The sequence below is a fragment of the Pinus tabuliformis genome, chromosome 5_2 (assembly GCF_031772625.1).
Source record: "Pinus tabuliformis cultivar Carrire ecotype Pingquan chromosome 5_2, CPIR1, whole genome shotgun sequence".
Taxonomy (NCBI): Eukaryota; Viridiplantae; Streptophyta; class Pinopsida; order Pinales; family Pinaceae; genus Pinus; species Pinus tabuliformis.
The window spans coordinates 571,811,625-571,831,510 of record NC_142306.1 but is presented as its reverse complement, the minus strand read 5'-3'; the positions used below and the strand labels follow the sequence as shown (position 1 = coordinate 571,831,510).

Here is a 19,886-nt window from a genome sequence, read left to right as displayed (position 1 = left end):
CTGTGATTGCACTAATTATATTCAGAATATGATTATAGTTACACGAACATATTCATATACATTGTTATTATTGGATGTCTAATTTTTTTAATTAATAAAATAAAATAATTTTAATTTTAAAATTATACCATCAATAATATATTTTTAAATATGTTCTTCGGGGAAACCTCCAAAGGTTTGGAAGCATTCTGAAAAGTCTTACACTGATTATAGAATGATTCATATATATGAGATTTGTATTGTGGCCTTTGGGACAAAGGATGCTTGACAGAGATTTTCAACATGATTAATGTTAAATTAGAACGAAAAATATAGTGATAGCATCGTGGCATAATGTGAGTTAAAATATGTGGAGGTGGCAGAGATTTTTCAACATGGTGGAAGCCATAAACCTCTCCTCATCTGACAGAATATTATCCAGGTAGATAATAAACCTTCCCTCATCATATACCATGACAAACCGCTCCTTATCTGACAGAATATAGATATATTATCCAGGTAGAATATTATCTAGGTGTGGAAAGCTACTTCTTAGGCCATTAATGGAGGATTGGGCTCCTGTATCTGGCCATTCATCATTTTGGCTTCTTCCACCTCCTGCTCTTCCAGCGTTTCATAAAGCGGATGATTTCTGGTCTCGGGGAGAAGCAGAACCAGGAGTCCACCCCACATAGCAAACGCTCCCAACGCCACAAATGAAACCCAAGATCGTCTTCTCCCCATCACAGAGATGGCAGGGGTGATGGCAGCACCTGCCATTATGGCCTGCCTCATCGTACCAACAGCTGCGCTCCTTACATTTGTAGCAAATAATTCCAAACAGAATATATACAATACATCAAATGACACACAAATTGCCCAAAACCCCATTGTTTCTGCTACCATCTGCATCCACCCAATATCCCACGCACACAACACTGCAGAAGCAATGCAACACAAAGTGCAGGTGATACAAGAAATCGATATAAGAATCCGTCGATCGACTCTCGGAAGCAGGATATTTCTGACGCATATGGCCGGGATCTCAATGAAAGCATTGAGTGCGGTGCTCATATACGGATTCACCTTCATATTCCTCACGTTAAGCGTCAGGCCGTAGTACACCAAGCCGACCATGATTCCAGCAGCCGATATGCCCACAATTCTCCTTCGCACCCACGGCACTTTTAACATATTGATAATCGCAGGGGCCGAATATTTGGCTCCCTCTGTATAGGCCGAACTTATCGGAACGTTTTCGGGCAGACACTTACCGTTCCAGGCAGCCATCTTTTTAAGAATGTCTAATTTCTTTAAAATTCGGTGAGGATTTATTTAAATCACATGTTTGATGGGTAATCTCTCACAATTGAAGTTCCCTAGGGGTTTTTAGGGTGTTGAATCTATATATACAGTCAAAAAACTAGTTTAACTAACACAAATCAAGATTTCACCTCAAAATTTTTCGTCGAATTCCGGCACAGGAAAGTCCAAAAAGTCACACTAAAGACAACTCAATTTATTTATGCCTCAACGAACACTACACCGGCACGGGAAACGTGCACTCACTAAGGAAATGTTAGATGGCAGAAAGACAACCTTATCCCGATTGCAGATTATCAAAACTTGATTACATGGCTACTCGGGCCTGCCTCTCCGTCTTCATTTATATTGACGGATATTTAAAAAAAACACATTGCAAACGAGATGCTGCATAGATGGAATATACCGCAGCCACGGTTTTGCTAAATTACCATCAACATAAGTATCATTGGATAATCTCCTTCTATTTTTTTTTGTTTTGTTTTTGTTTGTTTGTTTGTTTTTGTTTTTATTTTTATTTATTTGTTTGTTTGTTTTTGTTTTTTGTTTTTTTTTGTAAGATCATTGGCTTTGTAAATTATATTGTATAAAACCATTACATCTAGTCCAATTTAGAGTCGACATCATGTAAGGCCAAAATGCCTCACTTGGCCCCATCCATAATGCGTATAACAGAAATAAACAGTATCAAACAGTTCATCATCTAGTCCAAAACAACATGATAAAGAAATGTCCAAACATATGGAAGGAAAAACAAAATAAGGAAACCTTCATTGCACAAACATAACATATATATAAGTGAAGCCATCAGGGGAAGGGAAGTAAGCCAACATCATAGGAACATCCCTCCATCTCCATTGCAATATGCATACCATATTGTGGAGTAGAACAAGCTTGGACATAGCATCATCAATGGAATTGTGTTCCCTGTGAATGTGTTGTATGGAAACCTCTTGAAAAGTGCCCATGAGATGTCCGATGTTCTGGAGCCAACCTTGTAGATGTGGGTGTTGTATATATGATTTCCCCAGTACATGGTTTATGATGGATTGAGAATCCCCGAATATCTTCAGATTTGGAAATTTCAGATAATTTGCCAACCATAGAAGCCCCCATAGAGCCATCAATTTTGCTTTCATGTTCGTTCCTCTGCCTCCTCCCTAATGTATCTTATATTGTTGTTTATTATCAAAGCATATCCAAGCCCTACATCCACAATTACCTCTCTGTTCTGTGCCATCAAAGAAACCCGTTGGGTAGGTTATAATCGGGCCAGTACCTCTGATAGGGTCTCGATTTGGGCAAGGATTGGAAATCAAGAGTGGACTCGTCCAAGATATAATGTTGCTGACAATGTGGTCAACATTGAGAGATTTCCCTTCAAATATTATAAAATTCGTAGATCTCCAGATTTCGCAAAAATTCACATGTGGGGTGGCCCTCCATGGTTTTGTCTTTCTGCTCCACAATAACAAGCAAGTTTTAATCGACACATGATTAATATAAGGGAAAGAGAGTTTACTAGCGATCTCTCGCCAAATCTAGCCAACCACCGGGCAACATATTAAGATATGTGAATTGCTTTCTTCTCTTGACTGCATAAAACATATATACATGGACCCTGCATGTTCCACTTCCTCAGATTGTCCCATGTGAGTGATTTGTTCTTCCATGCCAACCAGGGGTATAATTTTTTTTATTGGAATCTTAATCTTAAAAAATCTTGTGAACCAACATACCTCGTGTGTGTTATGTATGCATCTAGTCATGAAATGGTAGGTGTCCGAGACGGAGATAGATCCTCGCTTCATTATCCCATCCCATCCAATCTGATCTCCAAACTCTGCCCTGCAAATACTTGAGTGTCACAGCTCTACCCGAATTTTCTCCCAATTTCCAGCCACATCCCCTGGTAACCCAATTTCCTCTGCCCTCTTCCATACTGGAATGGTGCTAGTCCATGAGATGATAGCCTGATCCAGGTAGAATTATCCTCTCATATTTAAGGTGTGAGCTTGTTTGAGAAAAACATTTCAATGGTCGTACCAAGAATGCGGTCCCTGCCAATGATAATATCCCTCCCTGAGCCAAAAATCCAACATGTCCTTTCAAGCAGACAGTCTTTGACCTTGTTTAAGTTGATCCAGATAGTGGAACTAGTTGGTTTCCCCACAAGCCCCTCTCGCATCTAATGTGTGGCCTAGATCCCCAAGAGATATTTGGATCAGATGACATCTCCCCATAGGCATTTACTAAACAACCCCCACCATAATGTTTTTATAAGCAAGGCCCAACCAAATAATTTGATGTTCAACATACCCAATCCCCTGTGGCTCTTTTGGTAAGGTGGAATTTATGAGCATTTTCATATACCAACCCAAATAAATTTAGCCATAATCTTGTTAATTTTCAAAATAATAGTAGCAGGGAGGCAGTATAAGTGTGCACAATATACCGCAAGTTGTTGCAGCACTGATTGAGTGAGAGACTGGTGGGCTCCAGTATTGTAGCAATAATGCTACAACTCCTGGAGCTTCCTATCTCTAATTTTATCAACCCGGTAGTTCGTACAAACTTGGAAGCGACGGTGCTGTATGCACAAGTACTAACTCTTGTCACAGCTGTCACTTGGTCAGCTGGCACAAGTCCGCTAGGGCTCAAGCCAACTTCTATATGCTCTCAGAAGAAGCTTTCTAAATGATGGACGAAGGCTATCTCAACGGAAAGTAATCTACTTTGCGAAAATGAACTGAAAGCTAACCAAAACATGGAAACCCTAGTAAACTCTAATCTGACTAGTTTAACCTCTATGATGCAATAGTGAGAGTGCAAATGTCTAAAAATGATGCCATTACTTCTAGTGATGTGAAATGCATGAACTCAAACTACTTCCATTGAAAAGAACATTGTTTTTGTATTTTTGCTTAAGTGGATGGAGTGATTATGATTTTGTTTCTTATTAGGGTTTGGCTGTGCAGAGGTGGTGCGAAGGGAGAGAAATCTTGGGAAAGGTCAGGAGGGCTAGGAGAGGTCCCAGAGGGTCCCTAGCATCAGTCCACAGAAGTCTACAACGTTCAGGTGCTCGGCAACCAAGTTTGCAGGCTTCTACAGGATGTCTGCAGGGGATCCTACAGGAAACTAAGGAATTCTACAGGAAGTCTGCTAACTTCTACAGGATGTTCTACCGTGGGAGTTTTGGGTGATGGTGAAGTGATGGAGCGGTATGGGTGGATAGGTAAGATGGAGATGGAGCTTGTGATGGCTCAGGGGCAGAGAAATAAGATGGAGAAAGAGTGCACGAAGTTGGTTGGTGGATAGAAGGATGGAAACAACGAAAGGTCAAGAAAATGAAGCTACGTGACAATGGAAGAGTTGGAAGGTAAACGAGCTGAACAGAGGTCGAGTAGGTGGCTTTAGGCATGGTTAAGAAGAAGAAGAAAGAAGTGGAATGATACTGAGCAGTGTAAATAAAACAAATTGCTTATGTCTTGCACCAAAAACGAGAATCCATTAACCTGTGCTACCTGTGCTATTAAACCTATGAACAACAATGTAAACCGTGAAGAGAAGTCGTGCATGGAGTTGTGATGAAGAAGTATGTCTCAAGATCAGAGTGGATGGATGGTTCTATGATTAAAACGACTGTGTTGCAGCTTGCATAAAAGTAGAAACAGACTGCGTTTTTTTGGTGGTTGGTATAGACTGCACCCCAATCCCTAAACAGAGATGGCAGTGAAGGCACTAACAACCTTTTCTTGGAGCTCCAGTGGATTACAAACCTCCTATTCCGATCTAAGCAACTGAAAGTGATTTAACCTTAAGCTAATCCTACTCAATCTTATTAAAGAAATCAAATCAGCAGACTGTGTTCTTGAAATGCATATCAAAACAAAGAAACAAAGTGCTGGAAAGAAAGGCAAATAACACTACAAGAAGAGGAGGTCTATTGCTCTCAGGTTGGGCCCTAACCTGAGAGCTATAGCTCCCTTAAAAGCTCAGAACTAGATCCAAATCTGCTTGCCTTTATTCATAATCAAGAGTCTAATGTCATGCCAAAACTGGCTTACAAAAACAAACACCGAGCTGTGCTCAGAAATTACAATATCAGTTCAAAAGTTCAAAAAGCTCCTATCAAAGGCTACGGCCTTCATATTTATACACAATGAAGATCAAGCTGGCTTCCTCCATTCGTGGAGCTTGGCTGTCCAACTGAAAGTCAAACTGCTGTAAACTGCTGATCCTGTAGAACATGTTGGCTGCCTTTAAGCTCGGTGGGGAGAGCTGTTGGAGCTCGGAGTTAAGGTGAAAATCACGAGGAAGGTCATCAAGACTGTGGACAACCTCCCTATGAACCCGCAATGTCACCTTTGCTGTCTCCTTGTCTCCATTTGCGTGGTCTTTTTCTCTCTTTAATGCCAAAAACCTGAAATCATCATGTATTAGCCACATAGATATAATGCCTGCCCTTCTTCCTACAAACAACACGAATATACTAAGAAATGAATGCATAAGTGATAAAAGATGAATGGTTGAGCAAGGTAAGTAGGCCAATATGAGCCCAAATTGTACCAAAAATTGGGGCTCATCATCACCCCCAGCTAAAATATTTGCTCATCCTTGAGCAACTTAATCCAAATCTTCATCCTTCATTGCTTTTACTACTTCCCTTACATCCCAAGCCTCTGTGGTAGTGTCCTCCTTGCTGATATGAAACCCAGCTTTCCTGTTCACCTCTTCCCATTGTTCACTGTCATCCTCCTCTGTATTGCCTTCAGTCAACCCTAGCAGTAGTGGTGGGCTGAGTTTAAGGCCAATCCAGCTGGCCTGGAGGCTTTGCATGGATTTCTTGTAAAGGTCTACCCTTACCAAAGCTTCCCTCATCCGAGTTGGGGTATGGTACTCTCGGATTTTCAAACTGTGTGCCAAGGTATTCCATCTGTGTGTACATGCTTGGGCAGCACTTTCTCCTAACAATCTTTCCATGTCTTCAAAATGAGCTATGGCTTGGGCCTGTTGGTCCATAAATCTCAAGGAAGCTGTGGGATCAGTAGACAACTGTTGGTGTGCTGAGATGAGTGCAACCGGATCCTCTGGTTCTGCTCGAATGAACAGTGGCTCGCTCAATTCTCGGTTCATGACCGATTTTGCTTCAGCTGCTCTTTGATCCTCATGGTTCAACCATGAAGTGAACGCCATAAATTACATATCACCCAAGGCAATATTGGGATCCCAGGAGACTTCATTAGGCAGAGCCAAATTGTGGAGGTAGAACTCTGCTAATTTGGCTTTGTCTTCTGACGAACTAGTATTGCACAATTCAGAAAATTGTTGTGGGTTTTGGATCTGAGAAATACCTCTTTGTGCCAAGGTATTTATTTGGAACTGCAGCCATTGCTCTTTTAAGTACAAACCATAGGATTTTGCAGGTTGTCTGCACTGTATTGCCTCCATGGCCCAACTGGCCATGCAGGCCAATTGTGCTTCCTTTTGCTGCAGCTGTTCTTTTAGAGCTTGCACTTCAATTTGTGCCTGCTGTTCTGCTTCCTGTAGAAGTGTCATTGGCTCTTCAAGACCGGTGGTCAGCTCCTTTTTGCCTTGTTGTTCTTCTGTGGTGTCTTTGGAGGATGTACCTGCCCCTGCCCTTAGTTCCTGTAGCTGCAATCTCAGCTTCTGGTTTTCTTCCTGTAGAAGCACACGTTGGCAATTAGCCACATGTTTAGCCATGGTGAATTCACTCCTGACCTCCTTGAGTTGCTCTTGTAAAGGGCCTATGTCCGCCACACCCTTTGACTTGGCGATCTGCATCCATGTGTGGGTACGGACTCTTTCTTCCTCCAATGCAAAAAATAGGGGTACAGTAAATTTCTGCGGTATGATTTTGCCCGCCTCTAAAAAGGTGTAGTATGAACTCAGACTAGGCTGAGGGCTGGGCTCTGGTATATGTACTTCTTCTGCCTCTTTAGGTGGCTCTACCTCACCCTCCCTTGGTGGTGATGAGGGTCCTTCTCCTTCCCTCTTCTCCGTTTCCTGTAGCCGGGCCAGAGTGTCCTGTAGAACATTTTCAGCTTCCTGTAGCCGAGTTTTTTCAGTCAACAGGTCTAACCTTTCTTGCCACGTATTTTTCTTTGGACTCCCCTTCTCGTAGGTGACTGTTATCCTTGAGGGGGACTTTTCCTTGGGAGAAGCAGGGGTATCTTCGATGACAATCGGGCTGCTGGACGGAGGTTGTGGCTTGCCCGTCTTTATCCTAACACTTCTTCGAGCTTTAAAGTATAGAGGGGTCTCCCTCTTCCTCTTTTCTTTTGGCTTAGGTGGCGTGCTGAGGCCAGCTAATACAGCTGCTGCCTCCCTTGCCAGAATGTCCACCTTCTTCTCCTTGGGTTTCACCTTTTCAGGGCTTCCTGTAGAAGCCCCTGTTTTGGTAATTTTCGGGCTTCCTGTAGAAGACCCTTTTGCCAATTTCGGGCTTCCTGTAGAAGACCCTTTCTCTGTTTTCGGGCTTCCTGTAGAAGCCTGTTTCTGCTTTCCTGTAGACACGGGTGTCACCACCTTTGCTTGCTTTGCTGCATGGGTTTTGATTTTTGGTTTGGTTGTAGGTGATGATGAGGTACTTGGGCTGATGTGGACCACCTCAGTTTTGTCCGTTCTGCTTTTCAACCTCTTTTCTCTTGCTGACAAGATGGGTGTGTCACCTTTTTCTTTGTCATCCTTTTTCTCATGCTTCTTCTTTTGTTCTTTCTTCTGCACTGTGGTCGGGGTCTTCTGTCCTGTTTCTTTCTTTCCCTCGGCCACTGCTTCTTTTTCCTCACTGCTGGAGGAACCCGTTTCTTCAATCAACATCCTTATGTCTCCATCTCTGGTCAAATTCCTGAATGATTCCCATTAGAGGGGAACCTTATATGAATGAAGCGCATCCTCCACAAGAAGTTTGATCAACCTATGGTGGGCTACCTGATCTGGTATGCCTTCTTTTAACTTTATGGCACACTCAATTAGGGACTGTAGCAGGAAATAAGGAATGCTCAGTTTCTGTTCTACAGGAAGATCAACCCGGTGCCTCAATTCAGTGAGCAACCGAAAGTGATACGCGTACACGATGCTAAAACGGCCTTCACAGGTTATATACTTCATGATTTGCAGGCTAACTTCATTCCATGGTGGTAGAAAACTGGTTCTACGCACCCCATTTTTGTCCTCCGAGAACTCCTCCTCAGGCGGAAAGAATTCTTTCTTGGCCTGCTGGCTCAACTTCCTTTCTTCCTTATCCCATGGCAAACCCATTGGAATTTCAGTAATTCGACTGATATATTGCGGGGTGAGCTTGAGGCTTAGACCCCTGAAGTTCACTGTGGCCAGTGTCTTGGATTTCGGCCTTAGAGCCTGCAAAAATTCTTCTGCCACTTCATCGTCGTAACCCTGCAATTTGTCACAAAAAGATATCCATTGAACCCGTGTGAAGAGCTCCACCACCTCCTGGTTTTCCCTTAATTTGGTTGGATCAGTGGGTTCTCGTCTAATAAACCCACCCAGCATGATAAAATAGTTTCCTTAACTAGAGGTGGTGATTGTGGAAGAAATTTGGTTTACTGAGACAGAGCGTAGAATTTCATGCACATAATCCACAAAACTTATCCCTGAGGAACTTAACACAGTTTAATTACCCTGACATCCTGTAGAATGACAGTATAGGCACAGCAGACAACATTTTCACCATTTTTCTATGACCAGACTATGGACGACAATTCTGCCACCTTTAATAACCAGTTGCATGAAGAGTTCAGGGTTACCTTTTTAATTTGCCACCTTTTTACGTGAGGCACCCGCCTTCCTGTAGAAACCGTGTTCCTGTAGGATGACAGCGTTCCTGTAGGATGATAGCGTTCCTGTAGAATGACAGCGTTCCTGTAGAATGCAGCGCATGATTTTCGGGAAAGACTGCAGTCGGTCTGCGCCTTGGTTGTGCTTCACAATCGTTCTGATAGCCAAAGGCTCGGCGTATCGAACTGCAGAAAGATCAGGATAGCCGCTCGAGTTCAAAATGGTGGTTGATAAATGCATGAGTGCAATCTAGCCGATTAGATTTTGAATCGGCGGAATCCGTGGCGCGGGGGTGAGTTGTCCCCGCCGGACCGTTGGGTGACGTCATCCCATCATTCAACTGCGCGTTCACTTGCTGCTGCATCAATTCCCGCAAATATGCCGCCGCCTCTTCTGTTAAACTTGTTTTTTTCGACGGGATTGCTCTCACGTGCGTGCTGCCCATTCTTTTTGTCATGGCCGCCACCCACACATCCAACTAGACCATTAACTAGCTGACGTGGCCGGCCAAATGGCCATACGGCCGCTCAACCCATTCACCTTTACACTTTGCAATCAATCAAAGTAACATTCATGCAATCTGATGGAAGGAAGGGTCGAGACACTTACCTGCGCGGCTGCACACGATGTTTCGGTTCTTTGGACGCTGATGAGTGGATTTACCTGCTGCTGGCGAACTTACACAGGCCCGGAGGTCCATGTTCACAAGCTGCCGACGATGGATGGGATGCTTTAGTTGCATGCGCCCACGTTTCATTGCATATGGCCTGCGCTGTGAATGGTATCCACTCTAGTAGGCTTAACTGTTACAGGACTCCCGCGGGATGTCTTGGAACAGTGCTTCCTCCTTGGGTGCATGCTGCACGACGATGGATGGCCTCATGATCACGCTCCCGGAGCTTCTGGATGACTGGGATGAATATGGTGTGAGATCTCTAGCATTTTTTCATTTAAAATTTGCCTTTTCTTGAGAACTCATCGACCTGCTTTGCTGGTGCAGGTAGCTTTGTTGAATGTCGACAAGGATGGTGGAACAAGAGAACAACAATGTGCAAGGGTGACAACAGTGGCTTGCATGCGTCCAAACTGATCCTTAGCCGTTAGGTCTCCTCATGAAATGAATTCTGGCCTGTTCTGAGCTTCTACAGGAAGTTTCCTGTAGAAATACAGAGCTTCCTGTAGAAAGGCTGCGTTCCTGTAGAGAGTCTGCACCTTCCTGTAGAAACTCTGCATCTTCTTGTAGAAAATCTGCGTCTTCCCATAGAAGACTCAAGCTGTAATAAAATTTCACATACCTTGGAGAAAATGAGTATTCTTGGAGGAGGTGCTGGTGAGGTGTCCTGACTGCATGATGAGGACCCTTGGCTTTGAGTTGAGAGGCTCCCTTTCCTCCATAGAACACCTGCAACTTGCATGCAATTTTACATAATGAATCTGCTGACCTTATTTTTTCTTTTGTTTTTTTCTTTTTTCTTTTTTTTTTGAAAGATAACAGGGGTGCCTCGTTGAGGTTTTCACCCTTGCCATCTGCCTTAAGCGCCTCAAAGAGGTTTTCACTCAAGGATCTTTTTCCAATCTCTTTTTTTTTTTTTTTTTTGAAAGACAATAGGGGCGCCTCAATGAGGTTTTCACCCCTACTACCTGCCTTGGGCGCCTCAGAAAGGTTTTCACCCAAGGATCTTTATTATTTATTTATTTATATCTTTTTTTTTTTTTTTTTTTAGATTCTTCAGGGTATGCCCAAAGCAGAGGCAGAACCCTTCTCTATGACCAACACTGCCTTCTCCATAGTTTTGATGAACTCTTGTCTTGAGGGAGGCTTCCTGTAGATCTTCAATCGATGCCCATTGACAAGCATGGGGATGGCTTCCTCATCAATGGTCCGAATAAGAACAGATCCATTGTCATGACATTTTTCCACTGAATATGGCCCTAGCCATCTGGTTCTCAGCTTCCCCTTGAAATCTTTGTATCTGGAGTCATACAACAAAGCCCAATCTCCCGGCTGAAATTGCTTGTCATGGAGATGTTGGTCATGCCACACCTTTCTCTGAAGTTGAACCACTTCTGAGTGAAGGAGGGCCTGCATTCGGTGCTCATCCAGGCCATTCAGCTGCAATAACCTTTCTTGTTGTGCATGGCTGAGATCTAGATCTAGCTGAGCTGCCATCCTCAAAGTGTTGTATTCAAACTCAATGGACAGTAAAGCTTTCTTCCCATAGACCAGCTCATAAGGTGTGAAGCCGATGGTGGTCTTCCAAGTGGTGTTGTAAGCCCATGTGGCTTCAACCAGGCGATCTTCCCAGTCCTTTCTGCTGCTGCTCACCACCTTAGTCAAGATCCCTTCTAATGCTCTATTGGTGACTTCCACCTGCCCATTTTCTTGAGGGTGATAGGGGGTGGAAGTCCTATGCTTGATCTTGTGATGAGCTAGTAGATCTTCAACCAGGTTGGAGGTGAACTGGCTCCCTTGATCGGTGACCAGCTCTCTTGGATAGCTAAACTTATAGAAGATTTTTTCTCTTAGGAACTCGGCCACCTTTTCTTCTGTTGCTGCTTTGATTGCTTTGGTCTCTGCCCACTTTGTCAGGTAGTCAGTGCACACAATGATGTAAGATCTTTGCCTCGAAGGAGGGTTGATTGGGCCCACAAAGTCCATACCCCACTTCTCAAATGGCTCAAGAGTCACCTGAGGTTGGAGAGGCATCTCATCCCTTTGGGTCGGTTTCCCATTCTTTGGCATTGGTCACACTGGCTGACATATCTTCTGACATCTTGATGAAGTGTGGGCCAATAGTAGCCTGCCTGCAGGATCTTGAAGGCAGTTCTCTTTGCTGCAAAATGTCCTCCACAAGGCCCATCATGACAAGTGAGGAGGATATCAAAGACTTCCTCCTCCCTTACACAATGCCTTAAGATCTGATCGGGGCCAAGCTTGAACAGATTGCCCCCGATCCAAGTAAATGAGGCACTTTTTCTGATGATTCTGCTCTTCTCTCTTGAAGATAGGTGCGGAGGGAACTGTGCTGAGACAAGGTAGTTTGCTATATCAGCAAACCATGGAGAGAGTACTGAAATAGCAAACAGATGTTCATCGGGCATCTGGTCATCCACTGTTCCATCCTCATCTGCAGACAAATCCAATCTAGATAGAAAGTCAACAACAACATTTTCTCTCCCTGGTTTGTCAACAATGGTCAAATCAAACTGCTGCAATAAAAGTAACCATCTAATAATACGAGCATTCACATCTGGTTTATTCATTAAATATCTAATTACAGCATGGTCTGTATGTACAAAGGTTTGATAGCCAGTGATATAATGTCGGAACTTGTTCAGTGCATGGACCACAGCCAAGAATTCTTTCTCGGTTACAGTGTAATTCAGCTCAGCTTTGGACAAGTTTTTACTAACAAAGTAAATGGCATATGGAAGTTTTTGCTCAACTTGTCCTAAAGCTGCACCTATGGCTTTGTTCGAGGCATCAGTGTGGATGTGGAAAGGTAGGGCCCAGTTTGGACCTCTCAAGATTGGGGCTGACACCAACTTGTCCTTCAATTCATTTAAAGCCCTCTGACAATCGTCAGTCCATTTAAACTCCACATCTTTTGCCAACAGGCCAAACAATGGCGAAGCTAGCTTGCTGAAGTCTTTAATGAACCTCCGGTAATATCCTGCTAATCCCAAGAAACTCCGAACATCCCTTACCTTTTGAGGAGGTGGAACCTTCTTGATGAGAGCAATTTTGTTAGGATCCACCTGTAACCCTTGGCAAGAAATGGTATGGCCTAGCACGGTCCCTTCAGTCATTAGGAATTCACATTTTTCAGGGCTAAGGGACAAGTTCATCTCAATGCATTTGGTTAGGACTTTTCCCAGATTGGACAATGCTTCCTGAAAGTTGGCCCCATAAGGAGTAAAGTCATCCATATAGATTTCCACTGCATCATGGACCAGCTCCGAGAAGATGCTTAAGACAGCTCTCTGGAAGGTAGCAGGAGCATTGCATAGCCCAAAGGGAAGGACTCGGTAGGCAAAGGTGCCCCAAGGACAAGTGAAGGTGGTCTTAGCTTGGTCTTCCGAGCTGATTTGGATTTGGTTGTACCCGCTAAACCCATCCAGGAAAGAGAAGAACTTCTTTCCTGCCAGTCCATCCAACACTTGATCTATGAAAGGTAGAGGGAAATGGTCTTTCTTGGTAGCTTTGTTCAGTTCTCGGTAGTCCACACAGATTCTCCATTTCCCATTTTTCTTGGGAACCGACACCAGAGGGGACACCCATTCGCTATTTGAGATGGGGTAGATGAATCCGGCATCCAACAGTTTTTGCAATTCTTCCTTGACAATGTCCTTAAGGGCTGGATTCATTCTCCTCTGGGGTTGCCTAACTGGCTTACAATCCTCTTTGATGTATATGTGATGGGTACAGACCGAAGGATGGACTCCTTTCATCTCCTTATAGCTCCAAGCAAAAGCATCTAGGTGACTGGCCAACAGGCTACACAGCTCCTTTTCCTGAGAAGGAGATAGGGAGGAGCTGATCTTTAACATTCTCTCAGGGCCGAAATCCACATTCTTGACTCTAGGAGTGACAGGGTTGGTTGTACAAAGATCCACTAGGGTGCTAGCTTGGGCATCGTCCACCAACTTCTCTAAGGATAGAGCACTGGAAGGTGGATTCTGGATCAAGGTCTCGATCAAGTCATCCTCGGTTGGGGGGTCTCTTCTAGTGGTATCTAAGGTGCACAGAGGTGCTGAGTACACCTCGTCTTCCTCTCCTTCCTCTAACCAGAGTGGTAAGTCATGCTCTAAGGAGGGTTGGGCAGGAGGGTATAGGACTAGCTGTTTGGACATAGGACCATTTTTGATGGTCATATTTCCTGCACGACAACTTATGTAAGCATCTGCAGTGGCTAACCAAGGCCTTCCCAAAATGAGAGGATATCCAGTAAGCTTTGCCTTGGGTTGCAGAACCAAGAAATCTGCAGGATATTCCCAAGAGTCGATAGAGACCAAGACATCCTCCACAATCCCTTCAGGAGTCACAGTGGAGCGATCTGCTAATTGCAGTACTGTCGAGGTCTTCCTCAAGGAACCCTGAAGATTGAGTTTGAGCATGGTATCCCTGGTCATCACATTAATGGCAGCCCCCAGATCAATCAAGGTGTGAGGTATGGTGGTGCCATTGATGTGGACATCTACTACAAGACTTCCAGGATCTAGGTACTTTGGGCAGATGACTTGTCCTAACATAAGGTCAGACAGTTGTCCTATGACATTGATGGTTGAAGCATCTTTCTTCCGCCTGCCTGGGTGTTTGAAACACTTTTCCTTAACCAGTTTGTTGTATATTGGCACATCCTTGATGGCTTGGAGAAGTGGTATTTTTACACACAACTGCTTGAGCTCACCCAGAAGCTCATCCTCCTCTGGGTTGGGTTGTGTGGTGGCTGTTAGTCTCTCAGGAAAGGGTGGAATAGCCTTTGGTTCACTTTCCTGTTTATCTTCCTCATCCTCTGGGGGAGGAGGTTGGCGATCTGGTAGAGTCTTTCCAGATCGAAGATTGATCTCCTGGATCTCCACAGCATAGGTAGGGCATGAGGTTTCCCCAGTGTATACCTGCTGGGCCTGTCTATTGTTGGGGTTTGGGTTCGGTTGAGCAGGCATTTGAGGTTGCCTTGGAGGAGCAGGAGGTAATGGCTGAGGTTGAACTGGTGGTGGAGGCAAAATGGTGGGAGGAGTATTGTACTGGGGCCTCCACCCCGACTGAGGTGCATTCCACTGAGGCTGTGGCTGGGCATGTGAATGATATGAATGAGAAGTAGGTTGAGTAGGGTACTGAGGTGGATAAGGCCATGGAGGAGGCATGGACCAGGAAGGATGAGCAGGGGGACCCCAGGAAGGCATAGGAGTCGATTGGTTGGGGCTGTAATAAGCTTGAGGTGCCCCTTGCATTCCCTGCTGATAAGGTCTAGATCCTTGTGGCCTCCTTTGGTTGAGGTAATAGAGAGGTTCAGTGGGAGCTTCTGTCCCTTGGTACATGGCTTTAAACCCAGGTAAGGTTGGACACTGATTTGTGGGATGGTCCTCCTCACAAACGAAACATACTTCGACTGAATGCAATGGGCATTCGTTCTTAGGGTGTCTCCTTGTGCACCTAGGGCAGAAGACAGCCAAGGCTCTCTCAGCTTCTTCTTTCTTCTGTTGGATCCTGAATGTGTCCAGCTGCAGGGCAATGGTCTGTCTCACCTCACTCTTGAGATCTTCTAATTGATTTGCAAGCTCATGTTTGGAGAAAGGGACACTAGTTGAGAGGAGGTTTCCTCTACCTCGTTTCCGAGCTGCCCTGGAATGGTTTCTAAACACAGTCTTGATGTCCTCATAAGGCAGTTGGTAAATGTCCCCCCCAGCTAACATGTGAAGGGTATCTAAGAGGTCTTCAGGGACTCCTCGGAGCAGGACCAACTTGAGGGATTCAGGGTCAAGTGTGCACCTGGCCAGCTTATAGCTAAGTTGGAACCTCTCCTCATAATCCTCTAAGGACTCATCATTTCCCATGGTCATCCGAAAGATTTCTCCCTTGGTTTCCTTAGACCTACAATAATCCCTGTACTTGGTATTGAAAGCTTGCTGCATCTGAGCCCAAGTTGTGATACTATTCCCAGGTAAGCCCATGAACCAGCGTAATGCTGCATCCTTAAGAGTTGAAGGGAAGAGTTTCAGCTTTTGCTCATCTTCAGTATAGTCATAGGTTCTACAAAGGACAACAAACTCAAACAGGAAGGTATCAGGATCTTCAGTAGTCAGTCCATGGAAGTGAGGTAAGGCAGAGGGGCTAATGTTCTTCATTTTCATCTCTCCATTGGTCTCCTGGATGGGGAAGGCACCTTCTATTCTCTCATCTTCTCTTCTATTGTTAGCCATAGCTTCAGATGGAGTGGTCTCTAACTCTTCTTCTTCTATAAGACCTTTGTATATCTCGGGATGTTCACCTATAGGTTCTTCTGGATCACTGTCACCAAAGAAGAGAGAAGGGTGACTCAGTGATGTGGTGGGGGTGTTGGGTAGGAATTTGCCTGATTTATCTCGGTTTCTACGAGGCATGAAATGGAAAAGACTTTCTTTTTTTTTTTGATTGTTTTTGCTTTTTTTATTTGGTACCTGCAAAACTGAAACAGATTGATCTACAGCTAACTATAAAGATGCAGAATTAAACTGAAAGCAGGAAAGAACTAATCTACTTTGCTCAAATGAAATTGCAGGAATGGAAATGCTAGTCTACACTTGCAGAATTGAAACACTAATCTACACTTGCAGAAATGAAATGCTAATCTATGAAAGCAGGAAATGCTAATCTATGAAAGCAGGAAATGTTGATCTATGAAAGCAGGAAATGTCTATGCTACTTTTGCAGAATGGAAATGAAATAAACTACTTAGCGGAAGGCAAGAGTAAGAAAATAGAAGAAAAGCAACAATTACTAATACTCTGACGCTTCCCCGGCAACGGCGCCAAAAAGATGGTGGGCTCCAGTATTGTAGCAGTAATGGTACAACTCCTGGAGCTTCCTATCTCTAATTTTATCAACCCGGTAGTTCGTACAAACTTGGAAGCGACGGTGCTGTATGCACAAGTACTAGCTCTTGTCGCAGCTGTCACTTGGTCAGCTGGCACAAGTCCGCTAGGGCTCAAGCCAACTTCTATATGCTCTCAGAAGAAGCTTTCTAAATGATGGATGAAGGCTATCTCAACGGAAAGTAATCTACTTTGCGAAAATGAACTGAAAGCTAACCAAAACATGGAAACCCTAGTAAACCCTAATCTGACTAGTTTAACCTCTATGATGCAATAGTGAGATTGCAAATGTCTAAAAATGATGCCATTACTTCTAGTGATGTGAAATGCATGAACTCAAACTACTTCCATTGAAAAGAACATTGTTTTTGTATTTTTGCTTAAGTGGATGGAGTGATTATGATTTTGTTTCTTATTAGGGTTTGGCTATGCAGAGGTGGTGCGAAGGGAGAGAAAGCTTGGGAAAGGTCAGGAGGGCTAGGAGAGGTCCCAGAGGGTCCCTAGCATCAGTCCAGAGAAGTCTACAACGTTCAGGTGCTCGACAACCAAGTTTGCAGGCTTCTACAGGATGTCTACAGGGGATCCTACAGGAAACTAAGGAATTCTACAGGAAGTCTGCTAACTTCTACAGGATGTTCTACCGTGGGAGTTTTGGGTGATGGTGAAGTGATGGAGCGGTATGGGTGGATAGGTAAGATGGAGATGGATCTTGTGATGGCTCGGGGGCAGAGAAATAAGATGGAGAAAGAGTGCACGAAGTTGGTTGGTGGATAGAAGGATGGAAACAATGAAAGGTCAAGAAAATGAAGCTACGTGGCAATGGAAGAGTTGGAAGGTAAACGAGCTGAACAGAGGTCGAGTAGGTGGCTTTAGGCGTGGTTAAGAAGAAGAAGAAGGAAGTGGAATGATACTGAGCAGTGTAAATAAAACAAATTGCTTATGTCTTGCACCAAAAACGAGAATCCATTAACCTGTGCTACCTGTGCTATTAAACCTATGAACAGCAATGTAAACCGTGAAGAGAAGTCGTGCATGGAGTTGTGATGAAGAAGTATGGCTCAAGATCAGAGTGCATGGATGGTTCTATGATTAAAACGACTGTGTTGCAGCTTGCATAAAAGTAGAAAAAGACTGCGTTTTTTTGGTGGTTGGTATAGACTGCACCCCAATCCCTAAACAGAGATGGCAGTGAAGGCACTAACAACCTTTTCTTGGAGCTCCAGTGAATTACAAACCTCCTATTCTGATCTAAGCAACTGAAAGTGATTTAACCATAAGCTAATCCTACTCAATCTTATTAAAGAAATCAAATCAGCAGACTGTGTTCTTGAAATGCATATCAAAACAAAGAAACAAAGTGCTGGAAAGAAAGGAAAATAACACTACAAGAAGAGGAGGTCTATTGCTCTCAGGTTGGGCCCTAACCTGAGAGCTATAGCTCCCTTAAAAGCTCAGAACTAGATCCAAATCTGCTTGCCTTTATTCATAATCAAGAGTCTAATGTCATGCCAAAACTGGCTTACAAAAACAAACACCGAGCTGTGCTCAGAAATTACAATATCAGTTCAAAAGTTCAAAAAGCTCCTATCAAAGGCTACGGCCTTCATATTTATACACAATGAAGATCAAGCTGGCTTCCTCCATTCGTGGAGCTTGGCTGTCCAACTGAAAGTCAAACTGCTGTAAATTGTTGATTCTGTAGAACATGTTGGCTGCCTTTAAGCTCGGTGGGGAGAGCTGTTGGAGCTCGGAGTTAAGGTGAAAATCACGAGGAAGGTCATCAAGACTGTGGAAAACCTCCCTATGAACCCGCAATGTCACCTTTGCTGTCTCCTTGTCTCCATTTGCGTGGTCTTTTGCTCTCTTTAATGCTAAAAACCTGAAATCATCATGTATTAGCCACATAGATATAATGCCTGCCCTTCTTCCTACAAACAACAAGAATATACTAAGAAATGAATGCATAAGTGATAAAAGATGAATGGTTGAGCAAGGTAAGTAGGCCAATATGAGCCCAAATTGTACCAAAAATTGGGGCTCATCAGAGACCCTACCTCCAAGTGTTAAACATATGTGTTCCCATCCAAAAATATTTTTATGAAATATGTCAACGATCCAAAGCAAATCTTTAACTCTGTAGTTTTTTGGTTTAATATTGAAGCCCAAGTATTTCAATCCAATGCCAATCGGTTTAGCATCCACACCAAAAATGTTTTTGATGTGCTCTATATCCTCCATACATCCCTCCCCAAATAGACTCATTGATTTATGCTTGTCCATTAGAAGTCCTGAAGCCCCCCCAAACCTATAGAATATATAATGTAAGGTTTCCCATGCCATCCTCGATATCATACTAAAAACCAGAATGTCATCAACAAAGAAGCTATGTGAGATCCTTATGCCACTACCCACTTTGAGAGCATAGAACTCGCCCTCCATACATACATTGTTGATTTTATTTCTAAGGCCATCCATGGCCAAAATGAATAGAAGTGGGGAGAGTGAACAACCTTGTTCAAATCTCTCCCAACTCCAAAATACCTTGTGGGAAAACCATTGATAATGATGACATATCTAACATTACTAACACAGGTCATTATCCATTCAGTGTTGCGTACCTGGAGGCCAATTTTGTGTAGTACAATACGCAGGAATGCCCAATCAACACATTCATATGCCCTTTGTAGGTCCACCTTCATAACAACAAAATTCAACTTTTTAGTGTGAATGGCATGCAAACACTCTTATGTTGTAGCAATTGCCTCATGAATATGTCGATCCTATAGGAATCCATATTGCTCCAGTGTAATATGAGTGGGCATAGTGTTCTTGATTCTGAGGGAAATGATCTTGGATATAAGTTTGTATATCAGATTACATAATGAGATGGGTCAACAGTCGTCGAAAGTCCCCATATCAATCCTTTTTGGAATAAGAGCAATGTATGTAGAGTTTATTTCAGGAGTGATGCGACCCCCCAATCTAGACTCCTCAACCATCCTCAGCAAGTCTGGTCCCATTAAATCAAAGAAATGCAAAAATATCTCAATTGTCTAGCTATCCGGGCTAGGGAATTTGTCCTTGGTGAATGATTTAAGGACATCATGTATCTCCTCCAAATTTACATCCTTGTATAATTCTTCATTTTTGTCCTCATCAAACATGGTAGGATATGAGTCAATACCCCAGAT

At 43.6% G+C, this 19,886-nt stretch overlaps 1 protein-coding gene across 1 annotated transcript; it reads right to left on the bottom strand.

Annotated features, from left to right (window-relative positions):
- Positions 1–531: 531 nt before the first annotated feature.
- On the bottom strand, positions 532–1,269 carry LOC149160259 (organic cation/carnitine transporter 1-like). Its single transcript, XM_089434556.1, has one exon. It carries the CDS (start codon positions 1,267–1,269, stop codon positions 532–534), a length of 738 nt encoding a protein of 245 aa, XP_089290682.1.
- Between the last annotated feature and the right edge of the window lie 18,617 nt (positions 1,270–19,886).

Bases quoted from the DNA above. Each gene is read 5' to 3' on its own strand.
- LOC149160259 (XM_089434556.1), bottom strand. From the start codon at position 1,269: ATGGCTGCCTGGAACGGTAAGTGTCTGCCCGAAAACGTTCCGATAAGT.